The sequence below is a fragment of the Taudactylus pleione genome, unplaced genomic scaffold (assembly GCF_031769625.1).
Source record: "Taudactylus pleione unplaced genomic scaffold, aTauple2 ptg000434l, whole genome shotgun sequence".
Lineage (NCBI taxonomy): Eukaryota > Metazoa > Chordata > Amphibia > Anura > Myobatrachidae > Taudactylus > Taudactylus pleione.
Genome location: NW_028284836.1, coordinates 5,893,059 through 5,913,710, shown reverse-complemented (window position 1 = coordinate 5,913,710; position 20,652 = coordinate 5,893,059). Strand labels below are relative to the sequence as shown.

At 46.2% G+C, this 20,652-nt stretch overlaps 1 protein-coding gene across 4 annotated transcripts in view; it reads right to left on the bottom strand.

Moving 5' to 3' along the window:
• Nucleotides 1-217: 217 nt before the first annotated feature.
• NCOA1 (nuclear receptor coactivator 1) overlaps nucleotides 218-20,652 on the bottom strand; it is a 369,979-nt gene continuing 349,544 nt past the window's right edge. For 3 of the 4 annotated variants that reach the window (XM_088447565.1, XM_088447564.1, XM_088447567.1), the window contains exons 14-21: nucleotides 17,174-17,324; nucleotides 16,560-16,880; nucleotides 15,843-15,944; nucleotides 13,850-14,261; nucleotides 12,868-13,042; nucleotides 12,175-12,358; nucleotides 6,582-6,674; nucleotides 218-6,375 (exon numbers count right to left, since the gene is read on the bottom strand). In XM_088447565.1, the coding sequence (XP_088303691.1) occupies nucleotides 6,205-6,375; nucleotides 6,582-6,674; nucleotides 12,175-12,358; nucleotides 12,868-13,042; nucleotides 13,850-14,261; nucleotides 15,843-15,944; nucleotides 16,560-16,880; nucleotides 17,174-17,324 (1,609 nt within the window). In that variant the 3' untranslated portion in view covers nucleotides 218-6,204. The remainder of the gene's footprint in view (nucleotides 6,376-6,581; nucleotides 6,675-12,174; nucleotides 12,359-12,867; nucleotides 13,043-13,849; nucleotides 14,262-15,842; nucleotides 15,945-16,559; nucleotides 16,881-17,173; nucleotides 17,325-20,652) is intronic. The other variant, XM_088447566.1, reaches the window with a different exon arrangement.

Sequence of the window (20,652 nt, the reverse complement as noted above, 5' to 3'; positions counted from 1 at the left end):
GCTATGGGCAACAATTCTAAAAACTTACAGTATTGAGGCAGTCTGTCTCGGTCAGAAACACAGGTCAGCTCAGACACCCTCGACAAGGAATATAGCTGGAAACTCTCAGGTTCCTGGGACAAATATAGTTTCACATCAACATAAGTGGACTATGGGATGAGTTAAATTTTTTTTTTTTTTTTTAAATTAAGTTTTTGTTCAATAAATCAAATGAAAATCAGAATTTTAAATGACTTTATTTACAATAAACAGAATAATTAAACATTGAACAAGCCAATAATATAAACAGCACAAAGCAGTATTATTTAACCACTTCACTGCCTGGAGGATCTGCAAGGTGTGGGGTTTGCAAAAACAGTACAGGCAGGGAAGGTGTTCCGAACTAAATGACTGTTTTTAGCAACATGCCACAGGTATCTGGACTCTGGTGAGTTCATAGGGCACCTTACATTCACTTCCTTGAATGCATTGTTATGTGTTTCTAGAAGAAGTTACTGTCCTGTAAAATAGATTTGTCATTTTCTAGAGCAAACCTAAAAAAAAAAAATTCCATTGATTGGCAAACACCTCAAGAGACATATCCGCCAGATGCATGGTTTTATTCAGCTCTCCATCTTACAGTACATTCTTTTTCCTTTACTCCTAACAAAGTTTACGTAGAGAAAAATAGAAGCAAAACCTTGAATTTTTTTATTTTGCTATGCAGTTTTTCCTTATGAAATTAAAAGCAAGATCAGTTATTTATTTTTGTTTTTTTTCTTTTGTTTTTTTACAATAAATTATCTCCGTCCATTACAATAGCCAGCGTTTATCTAAAAAAAAAAAATATATAAAACATTTTTCTTTTTTTAAAGGGAACACATTTTTATTTAGCAGAAAACAGCATAACTTTTTTTTTCTTTTTTTCCGTTAAGGGGAGAAATATGAAAAATCCCGATGTTTACTATTTTTTTTCTTTTTCTTAAGAAACAATCGTGATAAAAAATATTCTAAACTGATCTCCTTACCTTATTACATTACGAAAAAGCAGCTGGCTAAAGAATCTCAATTTAAAATGTAAGAATAAAATTGTATATAGCAATTTACCGAAATGTTAAAAGGTAAGGGCCTTGAACTTTATATTTTTAAATTTTATTTTTAATAGTAATATTTAGCAGTAGGACTTGGAAAGGCCCTTTCTAGAGCAAATAAAATAATAAAAAAAAAAAAACAGTATAATAAAAACATCTCGACATGCTGGTTATTTTACAAGTTTCAGAAGTCAGGTTTTGGATAAAGTGAAAGGCGCCCACCACATTAGAAGGAAAACAATAAGTAGTTGTATCCGGAGCATAATGTAAAGTAGTTGTATCTGGAGCATTATATAAAGCATTTATATCCAGAGCATTATATAAAGCCTATTGTTTTATCTGCAGCAACAAACATAAGGTTAGTTACTGAAGCGCTGTTATAGGTGCTGCTTTTTAGATATATATATATATATATATATAATCTGTTGCCAAAGATGAGACGTTATATAGACTTCTATACATTTTTGTGAGACCTGCCTACAAGGAAGAGACTTTCGGATCCCAGAAATGTGATGTTCCAAATATTTAAAGTTTCCGAATGTACCTTTCGATGATTAGAGGCGGATATGCGAATTTAGAGAAATAAAGTGCAAGTGTCATTCATTTTAAAGTAGGTTTCCATTTTTAGGCTTTTCAGTTTACAGGAAGATCTACACTTTCATATAAATTATAAATCCACAGGAAAGTGATATAGATAAAACTTTTTTGCCGGAACGCAAACGTACAGCTAGAGATTGGGCTGTATCTCAATAGGGCCATACACGAGAAAAGGGAGCATAGATACACAGATGTGCAGTGTGTGTGTGTGTGTGTGTGTGTGTGTGTGTGTGTGTGTGTGTGTGATGATAAATTCACTCTTTTCCTCACTTGCATCAAATTGTCCGTTGATGTTTTAATGAACGCAAACCTCATGCACAGTAAGAGGTCTTAAAAATGTTTGACGGGGACCATGAGCAAATTTTATTACAAGAGAGGTAAGTGTGAAAACATGGAAGGTAACTGAGAGGAACAAGAAATAAGTGAGACAAGCTGCATGTGAAAGACAGTGTTCAAATGGACAATCTGCATTAACGAGATTGCTGAGACTTGTGATGCCACCACCAGACCAAGGGTTCCAGTGTATGCTAGGCTATCTTTTGGAGGGGAAGCTTGCATGTGAGAGGCATTGCTCCATTTAAAGTATGTATAACAGTGTTGCAATGATACCATTTACATACAGATATTATTGTAGGCATACATCCAATTAAGGGCCCCAGCAGTGCAACAATCCCCATAACAACCCAGGTTAGAAAGTAAAGCTACTTTATTAGTTCTGTATATTGTATCCTGGACTTTGCCATATAGCATGAGAGACCATCCATCCATTTAAGGAGAATGTTCAATGAACCAAACCAGATAAAGAGTGTATAGGAATCTATATGGTTAAAAACCCAAGTATAACTGTGAACTGCTAAGTAGAGATGATTAAGAACCGTTAAGTATGAATTGCTGTGAGAATTAATGATACATCTGTAGGGCTTACTTTGCATTTGCTGTATAGCCAGTGAGGGAATATTTAGTAAGAAGTGTGACGTAGGCGTATGTGATATTACACTAGTGAATCCTATATTTAGTGTGCATTAAGAAATGCTTGCCATCTGTTCCTTTAATTCTAGTGGCTCATTCTAGTCTGTATTTGTAGTCACTAGAAATAAATAAAATAATCCTTTTGTATACATTCTGTCTGTCTGGGAAAGGGTAGGTTTTCCTTGCCTCTCTGCTGCGGCGTGAAGGAGGGAAGAAGCAGCCTGCTGCCGAGGTCAGAGTGTCGGAGCAAGAGTGGATTCCTGCCAACACACCACATCCTGGTAACAACGGACCTTTAATATCTACTATAAATTTATTTGGGGTACCACAGACACACACACACACACATATATGCAGTGGTGAGCTGACCAGCTCACTGCAAAGGTTTCCCCATGTAACTACTGTAGGTAAAATGCATGATCATGTTGAGGTTCAGACTGGATTGATGTTTATATGTCTCTTATCCGTTCCCTCTTTGGCAACAGGACCAGCCCAGTGCGGACCCCTCTAGTAATATTTCCGTACTAGCTGATCTATGTTATAAGCATTTGGAATAGAAGGAAACTGAGAACACAAAAAGCAGCACCTCTTAACAATCAAAACACAGAATAAAAACAATATGTACACATTGACTATTACAAGTCCTTTATACTTTCTCCGAAATCTAACTAATTAAAAACAAGAGCAAAGAAAAAAATTAAAAATACTGGTGTAAATACAGATTTCCTTCCATGTAAATGGAAAAAAAAAAAATAATAAAACAAAAAGTTGAAGGCCCCTGTTCTTAAGAAAAAGCAACATAAAAATATACAGATTCCTGCTGCGTGGTACAGGCAGTAGGAATATCCTGAGTATAGGTTACATTGTTATGGACTTAGTAATGGCGAATCTGGAGGGTATACAACATCCTAGCAGCAGGTTAAAGCAATTACTAGAAGTCTGAACGCCGCTAGCGGGTATAGAACATGAGCCACTCCGTTTTGTGTTGGTTAATGCATAGTGGCAGGGTCAGACTGACAATGAGGAACTCTTTGCTGACAGACCACAGCACGGCTAGCGCCGGCGGGTATATATGTACGTATGTATGTACACCAGGTTATCAGTAAGTTTATTAGCTCAACCCCTCTCCCGCCTGCAGCATATTTTACCTTCAAGGGGTTCCGAACCTGCCCATTAATAGGTCGCTGTGCCGCTTTCTGCTGCAACAGCGGCACACGTGGCAGTCTAGGCCCGGATGAGCCCATATGAAATGTTTTTGTGTGTCCTGAAGTCAGTGAATCCGCCATATATTTGTTCCATAGAATGCAGCTGGATTCCAGCAGTGTCCCAGGCGCACCTCAGCAGCTGACATTTTTCAGTGGGAGGCATCTTATCTTCTCCCAAATGAGTTTGATTTAATGTACTAAAGAAGAATTTAATTGAAAACTAAAAATGTGGTGTCTCCATTTCAATGGGAAATTCATCGAAAACTAAATGTGGTGTTTCCGTTACGATGGGAAATTCATCGAAAACTACACGTGGTGTTTCCGTTACAATGGGAAATTCATGGCATCAACATCCGCTTATCTGGTTCTGAACTACCTAAGGTATAGAGGTGTACAGGGCGGAAACACTCAATACTCTTTTTTTTTTCTGGGGGGGGGGGGGGTTGCTGATTTTATTAACTATGATTTGGATAACTTTGTTGGGTTAAGGTACTTAAAATGAGACTTTTTATATAATATCATGTAGCTATCGTTAATGGAGGGTGGTAAGATGCCTCTCGCTATTTTCACTGGGGAAATGAACAAAGACTTTTTGGGAGAAGTATCCTTAAAACTCATTTCTAAAATGAAAAAAAAAAAAAATCCAGCAAATCAACTGTACCAATTGAAGTCACTGCATTGTAATCTAAGAGGAATAGGTGAGACTAGCATTACTGTCACCCACTATTATAGATGTGACCCTTGGAGTCTGTCAACAGCTGGTCTAGGACACAATAGGTGACCATAAAACGTGGCAATGTGGGGTACTTTGGTACATTTTTGTGGCCTTTTCCTCCATGGAATGAATCGCCAGGGAAGGAAAGCATTGTATGGAAATTGTGTCTGTTGTAATACTGAAATTCAAAAAGCTACTGTGTAACGAGGTAAAGACACCGGGGCTGCTCCGATTAGTTAGACAGGAAAATCGGTGGTGAATCATCGAAGGCTAAAGAACTTATCATGAGACCCTTAATGTCGGCTCTCCTGGAATTTGCCAACTCCAGTCACTTCTAAGCATTCCAGTCAGTTTTCACAGATGTCCAACTTTATAGATCCCCAAATCAGCAGAACCCATAGTGCATGTTCTATCAGCTAAATTCTATCAGCATGTATGAAATGAGGAAATTAGGGCTGACGTGTGATATTCTACATAAAAGGAGATGGCCGTTCACATACAGGATGCTGTGGGCAGTCGCGTGCTCAGTCTCACTTTAATGTGGGCTTTGGCCTACCTGTGTCTTAATAAAAAAAAAAAAAAAAAAAAAACATAACAAAGACTGCAGTTGGCTTTTGTCGGCTTTGCCGAGGTAATATGGCAAGGCCACATCGACAGGCTACGCCTCTGTTCAGTGTCTGAATACCGATTTATATAGTGAGGGGTGCAGAGCGGAGGCCGCCCTATGTGGATTTCAGCGACTTCCTTCCTGTATACAGCGATGACAGAATTTTTTTCTTATTTTTTTATTTTTTTTTTAATCACTTTTTAGTGAACTCCGTGATTTTATGCTGCCGAGAAAAGATTTTTCACTGTTTCTCCAAGAGATTTGTCAAACGTCAGGAAAATATTGCGGGCTGCCGTTTCTGCTGCTCCAGCAGCGAGAAGGGTTATAAAACAGGCCCTACAAAAAGGAGCGCAAAGCAGGCCTCACACTTAAAAAACATGATTGTACATACAAGCCAGAAATAGCTCTACAAATGCACCGTAGCTGCAACAAATAGGAGCTTTACCTCGGTATAATATATATATATAATATACTTTTCTCTTTTTTTTTTTTCTCCCGATCCCCACCACCCGTAAATTACCCAGAACCCTCCTCTCTTCTCTTCCTTGGGTTCCGCATCAGTGACAGAACCAGCTGAAACTGACATTCTGCGACATTCTCTTCGGGCGCTAGAGAAAAAAAAAAACTTGCGCCCGTTCCGTTCAGTGTCATCACAGCAACTGCGTACAAAAATAAGTTTCATCTGTCATTTGGCTCGAAAGGGGACCATCGATCCGATGGTCCGGCCCCGCGGCTCCCTCCAAACGTCCAACGCAAGTTTAAGCGTCATCCAAAGAGGGCGAGGGGCTTGAGGGGGATTGAAAAAAAACCCAAACCACCGACAAACATCGTCTCTTTCTTTTCTACCTCTTCTTTTCTGACAGTTAACAACGTCTCCACATCGCAGTCTTCCGTCTCACAGGGAGGGCTGCAGTTTAAAGAGATAATCCAATATCTCGGCAAAAATAGAGAACATATATACGATGCATATATATATATATGTATTTCTATAACGCGTCTGTGTTACTTGTCTGCATCACAAGGTCTGATCTGGACAAGCTGTCATTCGGTGAGGAGCTGTTGCAATAGGCTCTTCTGCTGGGACTGAGGCGTCTGGGATCCGGGTGTGGTCTTCTGAGTGTTAATGGATCCTGATTGGTTCAGGTAGGGATCCCCGCCCACGAGGTTCACTGTGCACTGGACATCTGCAAACACCTGCACTTGCTGTACCTGCTGACAGAAAAAGGAGAAGAGGGGGACTTAGACAGGAAGAGATGCACAAAATAGGGCTCTATATCTATATAACTGCTCTAGAGTATAGTGGCTGAAGAACTGGACAAGAGATGGAGGATGTGGGAGGGTTTATGTCTTATTCCGTGTATAACGGATAAGCAACTGTGCAGGCCAGTGGTCGGCGAGTTCCCCATCGAGACAGTTACCTGCCCTGTGTCTGGGTCCGTTTTCAGCAGATCTGTTGAGGAGAGTTGGTTGCAGTAGAGTCCGCCGGGCCTCAGGGATGGATCATTCACCTGCTGTGATAAAGACACCAGGGCAGTCAGTGAGGGGCTGACAGCATTGCCGCTCGTGCTCCATACTAACTATACAAACCATGCAATGGCTAAACTACCCAGACGCTACTAAAGCTGCTGTAAGGGAGAGAAATCACAGTCTGGTCTTCTCTCTCCACCTCATATAAATCATTGTCAGGTCATTTCCCTGTTACAGCTGGAACAAAATCCTCAGTGTCTGTGTATAAGCATCCGTATCGCCACCACTGATATCATCGCCATACACTCAGACTACCTACAATGTTACCCTCGCTACATCACACCATATATACACTGCCACCCTCGCTACATCACACCATGGATACACTGCCACCCTCGCTACATCACACCATGGATACACTGCCACCCTCGCTACATCACACCATATATACACTGCCACCCTCCCTACATCACACCATATATACACTGCCACCCTCCCTACATCACACCATATATACACTGCCACCCACGCTACATCACACCATGGATACACTGCCACCCTCGCTACATCACACCATGGACACACTGCCACCCTCGCTACATCACACCATATATACACTGCCACCCTCCCTACATCACACCATATATACACTGCCACCCTCCCTACATCACACCATATATACACTGCCACCCTCGCTACATCACACCATGGATACACTGCCACCCTCACTACATCACACCATGCATGTACTGCCACCCTCCCTACATCACACCATGGATACACTGCCACCCTCGCTACATCACACCATGGATACACTGCCACCCTCGCTACATCACACCATATATACACTGCCACCCTCGCTACATCACACCATGGATACACTGCCACCCTCGCTACATCACACCATGGATACACTGCAACCCTCGCTACATCACACCATGGATACACTGCCACCCTCGCTACATCACACCATGCATGTACTGCCACCCTCGCTACATCACACCATGGATACACTGCCACCCTCGCTACATCACTCCATGTATACACTGCCACCCTCGCTACATCACACCATGGATACACTGCCACCCTCGCTACATCACACCATGGATACACTGCCACCCTCGCTACATCACACCATGGATACACTGCCACCCTCGCTACATCACACCATGGATACACTGCCACCCTCGCTACATCACACCATATATACACTGCCACCCTCGCTACATCACACCATGGATACACTGCCACCCTCGCTACATCACACCATATATACACTGCCACCCTCGCTACATCACACCATGGATACACTGCCACCCTCGCTACATCACACCATGGATACACTGCCACCCTCCCTACATCACACCATGGATACACTGCCACCCTCGCTACATCACACCATGTATACACTGCCACCCTCCCTACATCACACCATATATACACTGCCACCCTCGCTACATCACACCATGGATACACTGCCACCCTCCCTACATCACACCATATATACACAGCCAACCTCCCTACATCACACCATATATACACTGCCACCCTCGCTACATCACACCATATATACACTGCCACCCTCGCTACATCACACCATATATACACTGCCACCCTCGCTACATCACACCATATATACACTGCCACCCTCCCTACATCACACCATGGATACACTGCCACCCTCGCTACATCACACCATATATACACTGCCACCCTCGCTACATCACACCATGGATACACTGCCACCCTCGCTACATCACACCATGGATACACTGCCACCCTCGCTACATCACACCATGTATACACTGCCACCCTCGCTACATCACACCATATATACACTGCCACCCTCGCTACATCACACCATGTATACACTGCCACCCTCGCTACATCACACCATATATACACTGCCACCCTCGCTACATCACACCATGGATACACTGCCACCCTCGCTACATCACTCCATGGATACACTGCCACCCTCGCTACATCACTCAATGGATACACTGCCACCCTCCCTACATCACACCATGGATACACTGCCACCCTCCCTACATCACACCATAGATACACTGCCACCCTCGCTACATCACACCATGGATACACTGCCACCCTCGCTACATCACACCATGGATACACTGCCACCCTCCCTACATCACACCATGGATACACTGCCACCCTCCCTACATCACACCATATATACACTGCCACCCTCGCTACATCACACCATGGATACACTGCCACCCTCCCTACATCACACCATATATACACAGCCAACCTCCCTACATCACACCATATATACACTGCCACCCTCGCTACATCACACCATATATACACTGCCACCCTCGCTACATCACACCATATATACACTGCCACCCTCGCTACATCACACCATATATACACTGCCACCCTCGCTACATCACACCATATATACACTGCCACCCTCCCTACATCACACCATGGATACACTGCCACCCTCGCTACATCACACCATATATACACTGCCACCCTCGCTACATCACACCATGGATACACTGCCACCCTCGCTACATCACACCATGGATACACTGCCACCCTCCCTACATCACACCATGGATACACTGCCACCCTCGCTACATCACACCATGGATACACTGCCACCCTCGCTACATCACACCATGGATACACTGCCACCCTCGCTACATCACACCATATATACACCGCCACCCTCGCTACATCACACCATATATACACCGCCACCCTCGCTACATCACACCATGTATACACCGCCACCCTCCCTACATCACACCATATATACACCGCCACCCTCGCTACATCACACCATATATACACCGCCACCCTCCCTACATCACACCATATATACACTGCCACCCTCCCTACATCACACCATATATACACTGCCACCCTCGCTACATCACACCATATATACACTGCCACCCTCCCTACATCACACCATATATACACTGCCACCCTCGCTACATCACACCATATAAACACTGCCACCCTCGCTACATCACACCATATATACACTGCCACCCTCGCTACATCACACCATATATACACTGCCACCCTCGCTACATCACACCATATATACACTGCCACCCTCGCTACATCACACCATGGATACACTGCCACCCTCGCTACATCACACCATATATACACTGCCACCCTCCCTACATCACACCATATATACACTGCCACTCTTGCTACATCACACCATGGATACACTGCCACCCTCGATACATCACACCATGGATACAGTCACCATGGATACACTGCCACCCTTGCTACATCACACCATGGATACACTGCCACCCTCGCTATATCACACCATGGATACACTGTCACCCTCCCTACATCACACCATGTATACACTGCCACCCTCCCTACATCACACCATGTATACACTACCACCCCCCCTACATCACACCATATATACACTGCCACCCTCGATACATCACACCATGGATACACTGCCACCCTCCCTACATCACACCATATATACACAGCCAACCTCCCTACATCACACCATATATACACTGCCACCCTCGCTACATCACACCATATATACACTGCCACCCTCGCTACATCACACCATATATACACTGCCACCCTCGCTACATCACACCATATATACACTGCCACCCTCGCTACATCACACCATATATACACTGCCACCCTCCCTACATCACACCATGGATACACTGCCACCCTCGCTACATCACACCATATATACACTGCCACCCTCGCTACATCACACCATGGATACACTGCCACCCTCGCTACATCACACCATGGATACACTGCCACCCTCCCTACATCACACCATGGATACACTGCCACCCTCGCTACATCACACCATGGATACACTGCCACCCTCGCTACATCACACCATGGATACACTGCCACCCTCGCTACATCACACCATATATACACTGCCACCCTCGCTACATCACACCATATATACACCGCCACCCTCGCTACATCACACCATGTATACACCGCCACCCTCCCTACATCACACCATATATACACCGCCACCCTCGCTACATCACACCATATATACACCGCCACCCTCCCTACATCACACCATATATACACTGCCACCCTCCCTACATCACACCATATATACACTGCCACCCTCGCTACATCACACCATATATACACTGCCACCCTCCCTACATCACACCATATATACACTGCCACCCTCGCTACATCACACCATATAAACACTGCCACCCTCGCTACATCACACCATATATACACTGCCACCCTCGCTACATCACACCATATATACACTGCCACCCTCGCTACATCACACCATATATACACTGCCACCCTCGCTACATCACACCATGGATACACTGCCACCCTCGCTACATCACACCATATATACACTGCCACCCTCCCTACATCACACCATATATACACTGCCACTCTCGCTACATCACACCATGGATACACTGCCACCCTCGATACATCACACCATGGATACAGTCACCATGGATACACTGCCACCCTTGCTACATCACACCATGGATACACTGCCACCCTCGCTATATCACACCATGGATACACTGTCACCCTCCCTACATCACACCATGTATACACTGCCACCCTCCCTACATCACACCATGTATACACTACCACCCCCCCTACATCACACCATATATACACTGCCACCCTCGATACATCACACCATGGATACAGTCACCATGGATACACTGCCACCCAGTTTGTATTCAGAGAAATATTTTCTGTTATTAGTCACAGTTATTTTGTAAAGAGTAATTCAACCTGAATGTTCTGGGAAATATGTATTGTCTTAAAAAGCGTATACTTTAATCAGTGCGTAACTTATGCCACAAACATTTCACTGGAAATGCAGTTTTGCAGAATGTCACTTACTTTCAATGTAATACACATTTTGATTTCAGCCTGCAGTTTGTTTTTTTTGCCTGTTCTGCATTTTATTTTATACATTGTTTGCAATAAGGATACATACACCCGTCCCTGTCACTGACCTGATCTGGTCTGTATATTATATTATACATCACATGCAGTTCCCTACTGCCGATACATACGTTATTACACGTTACACCAGTCCTTGTCACTGACCTGATCCGTGCACAGGCTGCCCATGGTCTACATATTATACATCACATGCAGCTCCCTATTACTGATACATACGTTATTACACGTTACACCAGTCCCTGGCACTGACCTGATCCGTGCACAGGCAGTCCATGGCCTGTATATTATATTATACATCACATGCAGCTCCCTATTACTGATACATACGTTATTACACGTTACACCAGTCCCTGGCACTGACCTGATCCGGGCACAGGCTGCCCATGGTCTACATATTATACATCACATGCAGCTCCCTATTACTGATACATACGTTATTACACGTTACACCAGTCCCTGGCACTGACCTGATCCGGGCACAGGTTGCCCATGGTCTACATATTATACATCACATGCAGCTCCCTATTACTGATACATACGTTATTACACGTTACACCAGTCCCTGGCACTGACCTGATCCGGGCACAGGTTGCCCATGGTCTGCATTGGCAGGGAGCTCATCTGCATTTGTCCCGTCATCTGGTTGACATTCTGGACCCCATTGTTGCCTCCACCCATAGACACTGTGATGCTCATGTTGTTGTACATTCCTTGCTGGCCCGGTGTGGGCTGGCTCTGCCCCGACTGCGCAAAGATGCTATGAATGGAAGATGTACATAGTATTGTTATATTACAGTATTGGAGGAACACAATGACGGACAGGAGACGTGTAATGTTGGTTTATCCTGAGCCACAGTCCTGTGCCTGACTCTCTGGACTCCAGCAGTGATATAGAATCCAGCCTGATTGTCCCCTCTCAGCTGGATGCGCTGGATAACTAGATGCGATTATAACTACATCCAGCGTTACTTAGCGACCACATGCTGGTTATAGAAGGACTTACAGGTTATACACACGGACTTCCAGGTCAGGGTATCCAATGAAACGAATACTTAATATCCCATTTGGGAACTGTGGTCACTTTACTACAAGCATATTAACATTTTACCCCCATCATTCTGCAATAGACGTTCCCTCGCGCCCAATCACTGCTCTACATAGTGTTAGAGTCCGCCTTATTACCAATGTGGGCGGCCATTTTGGTAGACCCCTGGAGGCATCACTGGCGCATGGAGCCAGCACGTAGCTCGTGCCCCCTCTTCATACCTCGAGCTTCCCATCGTGCCCTGCTGCCAGCTCTTCAGGTCCGGCGACTGGTACCCGGGTGTGGACGGCGTCTGCTGGAGCATGGGGCTCTGTGAAGGGGTGATGCGAGGGGACATCAAGGGACTTGTGGGGCTCAGAGACGGTGCGAAGGAAGGATCCCCCTGCTGGCTGATACCTGCGGGGTGACAGAGACGGACTTTTAAGATCACAAGGACGCCATCACCTTCAGACATCTACAACGGCGGACAGGACAGGACAGAGCTCTGTGGTAACTTATGTCGGTAACAGCAATATTCTAATAATTATTGAAAGGGTTAACATGAGCAGCGCTGCCTTTACCCACCTCCCTAAAGGTCACACACATATATTATATATATACGTCATGTAAAATGGGAACCAGCCCTGTTATACTGCATGGATGCAGTTACACCCACCCTCAGGGGTAGACCTAAACGCTGCCTTAGTATAAGGAACTCTGCACTGTGACTGCTCATAACTCAATGTCCAACAGAGGAACTCCATCCAAGCGAGGTGACGTAGTATCCCAAGCTATAGGCATACATTCCCTATATCAATCTGCAGCCAGACCCCAGCCTCCTCTTATCCTGGGCCCCTTTGGCTATGGATGATGTTACTGCACTTGTATATACTGTGAGAATGACACGGTAACGGAACTGCTGTAAACCCCCGTTTCCACGCACCATTTCCCGGTGTACTAGGCCGTAAACATATAGGCCGCGAGCTCAACTGCGCCACAAACAGCGACAAATTATGTTCAACTTTGCCGCCTAGAACGCCATGTAACAAATATAAAAACAAACATGTCTAATCGTACGTTTTACCAATTGCAGTAAGTGTATGATTAAAAGATCACCAAAACATGCGGTATTTACATGTAATCCACCTTGTACAACGCGATACTCTCTGTTAGCACTATATGGGAAGGAGAATAGCTGTATTATGTAAGTGCCCCTTGTATTACCTGTCGAGTACTGAAAGACATTTTGCTGCATCTGAGGATTCATCCCAGAGCCAAACTGCCCTGCAACATTTCCCATCATGCCTCTGTTCACTATTCCGCCTCTGCTGGCGCCTCCGCGGTTTGGCAGCGAGGCCTCCGGGGTGGTGGCCAAAGGTGAGAAGGGGCTGGTTGACGGGGGCGGGTTCACAGGGTTTGTACCATAGCTGTGGGGGTAAGGGAACTGCTGTGGGGGTCCCTGTGGGAGCCTGGCAGCCCCCATAGTGACGGGGAGACCCGCCGCCGCTGGGTGGTTGTTCCCGAAGCTCTGCTGCCTCATCAGTAGGGCTCTCTGCTGCATGAGCTGCTGCTGGCGGTGTTGCTGGCTGTACAGTTCCCGTTGGCGCTGAGCGAGCATCTGAGCGTTTAGCGGTGGCTGCAGAGAAAAGCACATACAAGACCCACTTCAAACCTGGTTACCAGCATTGCGTTTCCCAACCCACCGATTCCTCCACAATGGTGCTCTGTCCCAGTACAGTGTTGTCAATGCCCCTCCCCTTTGACCTTCCCATCCACACGCACCTAGAAGCACAGAGGGGAGGGGCATCGACACAACCGCTGCTTGCTTGAATCAGACTAGCAGTGAAAGTGTAGGCAGAGCTGGACCATTGATGGATTGGTAGGTAGGTGCCCCAGGTGTATAAAACCCATGACTGTATCTTAACATAGTGCACAACGCCCCATATAGGACCCTGATTTTGTCTAAATCAATCTATGGGCCATATCCAATTAGCCGCGGTCAATTACCGCGGCTAATTAGCTCCCCCGCTGCTCGCTCGGGGCTATCCAATTAGCCCCGAAGTCGGCCTGACAACGGCACTTAGCAGGGGTTTTTTTTCGGGACCTGATGTGTCCCGAAAAATGATCCACAATAAGCGCCGTTTTTTCGCCCAAATAAAGGCGAGCTTATCGCGACTCCTATGTGTTAACGGGCAAACTATCCTATTAATTCGCCCAAATTAATAGGATAGGGAGGAAAAAAATATTGGCGAAAATCGGGGATTATCGGCAAAAAAATCCCCGTTTTTCGCCAATCGCGGGGATCAATCTGACAGAGCGCTCGCTCTGAATCAGGGCCGTTTTTTTTTTTTTTTCATAACGGCCTCCCGGCCGCTCGCATAGCTGTGGGTGGTCACCCACAGCTAATGTGAGCGGCCAGGAAGATGGTCGCGATGGTCAAGACCATCGCGACCATCGGGCTTGCAACGAGACTCTTGTGGTAGGGTCTCATTGCCGCAAGCTCCAGAGAGATTTCAGCTCTAACAAGGCCGAAATCTCTCCCAGTGACATCACTATTGATGTCAGTGGGGCCGCCCCCAAACGGAGGCGTTCACATGGGAACACCTCCCTTTGGGCAGCCACTCCCCCGGGCCGCCCACCAAAGGGGGCGTGCTGACACTCAACATAGACAGCACGCCCCCTTTGGTACGAGACCCGGAGAGACGGATTGCCTGTCGTGCGCATGCGCTCTGGGCCACCATCAACCCGGTTGCGAGCGCTCAACGCTTGCGACCGGGGCCGGAATCAGGCCCAGTGTTCGGAGCTATTTAGATATGGCTTTATGTCTCAAATTTTAAAGGTAGAAGTCGTGATAGTAAATGGATCACGGCCTCTTTTATAATAACCAATAGTAAAACGACTGATAGATTTGCTGCCGGTTTTGTTTACCAAAGCGTCATTTTACTTTAAATCAGATGTCTGCTATGAGTTTCTAAACTCATAGCAGACACCCGACCGGTACAATCTGCTGTGCGGCTGGGAATTATGGGAAGGGTTATGCAAATGGCAACGGTCTACATATATTTTACATTTAAATCTCGCCTGCAGAACATGTACAAATGCAGCCCCTTTAATGTAGAGGTACACAACCTGTGGCATGCCCAGCTTTAGTGGGAGTACAGGTCCTAGACTGCCGTTAGGCCACAGACGGCACACCAGCTGGGTCCCCTGGCCTTACCTGGGGGGCGATGGCTTGTTGCATGCCAGGTCTCATCACCATGGGAACCGCGTTTCCGACACCAAACTGATTGAGTATGGCTTGCCGATTCTGGTGCACAATCTTTAAAAGGAAAAACAAACATACTGAGAATTCAGCATCAGACACATTACCGGACCCCAGGACCCCGATACGGGGACATCAGTCTTTACAGGTGGGACATAGAGGGGTTCCTTCAGGGTAAAATATGGTCACAGGTTTTCTAGGAGACTTTAATTACTATACACAAAGTACACTGAATCTATCAGTCATTATAATAACAGGTAGGGTAAATTTACTAAGATGGGAGTTCTATTTAAGAAGTGATGTTGCCCATAGCAACCAATCAGATTCTACTTCTCATTTATCTAGCACCTTCTGGAAAATAATACCTGGAATCTGATTGGTTGCTATGGGCAACATCACTTCTTAATAGAACTCCCATCTTAGTAAATGTACCCCTTACTCTCAGATCCACATTAATATACATATAGTATACATAAATATAATAGCATATCCATCACCAAGCATGGGCTATCAGACCCAACTATTCCAAACAAGATACCATCCTGGCTGCCGGGAGGATATCCGTGAGACGTCACATTGCGTTACAACGTCGACCCCATATGGTGCGCTCACAGAGAACTACAAATCCCAGTTCCAAGGTTTGAAGGCAGTTGCTGTATTGAGTGACATTACCTGCTGCTGTCCCTGTAATCGCTGCGCCAGCTGCAGGCGGAGCTGATTGGAGGCCGTCCCCGGCCGGACCAGCGTTTGCCGAGGTTGCATGTTCATGCTATTTGGATAGGACCCTCGCTGTGGAGGTGGCGGCCCCTGGACCGGCACAGGCCCATATGTGGTCTTCTGTCTGACCATGCTGGAGAAAGGGCCGGGAAGGCCGGGGTTTGGGGAGGCAGAGGGATAGGGCTGTGGATACAATCCAGGCTTCTGATCCATAAGGACTGGAGCTACAGAGGGCTGCTGGGTGAACCGGTCATTGACGACGTCCAGACCCCCTCCCTACGGAACACAACATAAACGCCAACGTTATTAGAGATTTCAAGCAACTACCACCCACTGCACTTATGCTATACATACAACACAAGAGTGAGGGTCAAAATTTAATATTGTTATGTGTAGCTGGCAGTGATGTCATGAGATAGTTGTGATGTCATCTATAAATAATGTTGCAGTAAGAGTGTGACAGGAGCCACACATTACCACTCTTTCCTGCTCTTCCATTATCCAACGCCACCATGCCAACAGAGGCCTGTCCACACCCACCAGCTCCCACCCAAAGAGACCCTCCATACCTGAACCAGCTTGTCAATCCCTAGGGCTCGGTCTAGCTCGGCCAGCTCATTCTCATCTTTGCCATTGAGGTAGGATACCAGCTGTTCCAGTAAGATTTTCTCATCGTTCTGCCCCTCCATGGTGGTCGGAGGGCACAGAAAGTCGTCAATCCTGCAGTTGGAGGAGAGAAAACAACAGATGTATGGGAGCTGCGGGCACAGCCAACGTGGCAGAAGTCACCACCCCCACGCTCTATGGCATGAGCTGCCGGCTTCTACAGAGAGAGACGATGTGGTTTTTAGTCTGATTGGTGCGGTGAACGGGTGCAAGAAGTGCGAAATAAGGAGCTCTACGCCATTCAGTGAGACCGGCTGGATATATCGGCTATTCGCCATGCCGCTAACATTGTATGAAAAAGTGGGATACATTTATATCAGGTTTCTGCTCATTTTATTTAGGCAGTGTATTCAAGGTGCACATACTATAGTACATACTGTACGCAACTTACTGGTATTTCTATTTATTTTTGAAACATGACATCGTTTGTCTTTATAGCATAAATCACTGCTGGCAAAAACATAAAACAAACCTCGACCTAAAATAAATATTTAAAAATACAAAAACAAACAAATAAAAACACGACCAAGCAAATGACTTTGCAGACTGTAGCAGATACCCCCGGAAGCCCCCACGACCAGGAAACCTCTATCACTGGGCTTTAAAAGGAATAAATATTTATTACATTGTGTTGGTCACCGATTTTTGCCTAGATTTTTTTTCTTTGCCTTCCAGGAGAATTCCCAGAGGGGAGAAACAGTGGCCACTGTGGGACACGAATGAGGTCATCACACAGAGGAGTCGGGGCTGTACTGACGCGTTTCGCTGAGAATTGAGTTATCATGCCAGCCACCGCCATCTCACTAGGAAGTGGAAGGAATGCGGGAACATGACCTGCTCTGCCCAGTGTCCATTCTCCATAATTCTGGAGTCTCTGCAAGCATGCCGTAACCTTCATACAGTTGAAGCCGCCATTTTGTGGGCTAACCTAATTTTGGAAAGCCTATCATTATACTAGGAATAAGGTCATTGATACACTGCAGGACCGCATGGCCGTCCCTCTGACTACAAAATGGCCACACCTTACCCTACAGCTCTGTAACCAAAGACAGAGACATGACTTATCACTTTCACCCATCACGTCCCCAAATCCCTACATGTTCCCTCACCCCAGTTTGCCCTTTAGAACCCCCTTTACCCCAACACTTCTCTCAGACCTCCTGCTTCCCTTAAAAGATCCCCCACCACTTGGATGCAGCTTGTCAGGGCACAAAGCTGAGAACAAGACCTGGGGCCGATGTCACGTAAAGCAGGATGAGCTGGGGGCCGACAGGCCGCATGTTGCCCGTCACTACATACGTGGCAAGCCAAAATATGTTCTAAAGTCATGTGCCTGCAGTCTCCGAGCACTACAAATAGCAGCGAATATGGGGGAGATGTATCAAAGCTTGGAGAGAGATAAAGTACCAACCAATCAGCTCCTAACTGTCATTTTATCAAACACGGCCTGTAACATGAGAGGAGCTGATTAGCTGGTACTTTATCGCTCTCCAAGCTTTGATACATCTCCCCACCCGTAGTGTAATACCTGGCAAAGGATTACAGTGCATGAGGCTTATGTAGTAACCCGCCGGCCTCCCGGCAATGCGGTGCACAGCCACAAGTCACGGTGCGGGGGGAAACACATCTACTGAGGCACCAATGAGAGAAATGGATTATTACCAGCGAATTTTCCACATCAGCAGCATTACCAGGGCTTGTGGGCTTAGTCACACGTGAGATTTACATTACGCCGCTGTCGAGCTGTGAAATCTCACAAATGCGCAACGGTTCATGTGGGATATATACATGTGCTGCGGTCAAATGTCTTCGTCATGTGAGTAACGCCATCCCCACCAACACGTGTCTCAACCCTTCCTATTTGCCCAGCACCTGAGAGACTCTCCCGTCACCCATTACTAAGGAAGGGAGAGCGGTCAAGGTAAAGACTCCTAGAGACTGGAGTAACTCTGCTGCTATGATGGTGAGGCCGTTAGTGTTGTAGGTGTTAGATGTGTTACACAGATGACAGGAGGGGCTGAAGTTGCCCATAGCAACCAATCAGCATTGAAGTAGCATTTATTAAGTATAGTCTATAAAATAATAGGTAGGGTCTGAATGGTTGCTATGGGCAATGTCTCCACTGGCCCACTCCTCCATGCTTTTCGCTGCTTGATACAAAAACCCCTATATTACCCAGGGGCCCGTTTTAGTGCCCCATTAACGCCACATGTCATCAATCTCAGATAAGTAACCCCGTGGACGCCCCCAGAAAAGGCACTCTCTCCCGGACTGCGAGGGTTAACCGCGTTACTGCGGCAGACCAGGTTTCTGTCCATTCTGTGAGACGCATATAAATCATCATATGTAAGGAATTAAATAGGTCACAGTTGACCCAGGGGCCTGGGAGCTCCTACACAACAACATCCACAGTCTATGGAGTTCCTGTGTGTGCCGAATAGGAGGTAGAAGGCTCCAGAAGAGAAAAAAAAAATCTAATTACACCCAGGATCATTTTGGCTAATAAAATACTGCAACGTGCTAGGAAAACAGAAGGCGGCTTTGATAGCGAATACGCGGAGCGCGCGGTTCCCCCAGACTAGAAATATTTATCCTTTTAGTGATAGATGAGTACCAGATGTGGGAGCCCAGAGCTGGAAATACAAAAACAAACGCAGCAGCAGCGGCAGCGTAAGGTGGAACAGATACGTCCCAGCCTTCGCTCTGGGTTAACTCCATCGCTGCCTTCGTACCAGCCGCGCAGGGCGGGAGCATCGGCGGCGCTGAGATAATCGGAGGACACTACACAGTGTATCTGGGCTTATACTATGCTAATATTCTATAACTTTAATAACTATTCAAAGAAAAAGAAGTCTCAGAATAAGTGCTCTGGACCCTTGTTACATGTCCTAGTTTTTTGTGGCTGCCAGGACGATGTGTTAGAGGCGATAAAATGCCAGCTAGCTCCTGGCTGAGCCCCATGTGAGTTGCACAACTGGCGGGATAATATATCACCTTATAATGATGAAGCTGCGTCTATATTCTGGTTTATTTTTAGCGGGCATCTTTCTTAACGGGTCCTGGGGATGAGATTCCCGCAACCTGCGGCGACGACATGAGGCAGTTAACCTGCGCAATATACTGACTGCGCGGCTCTCTCACATCTCTCCTCTGTATGCTCTGATACGGTTTATTTCTCACCTCATTGCCCAGGGTAAACCTAGGGGGTCTATTTACTAAGCAGTGTTAGGAGACAGAGGGCCTGGTTCAGAGCCGCTCGTAAGCGGCCGCTCGTTCGCTCTGAGCGATGTTCGCACAACTGTGCATGCGTATGGGTTGTAATGCGCATGTACCAACCAGTCATTGCGGTCGGAAATCGTGCGCTCACAAAACAGCGAGGGGC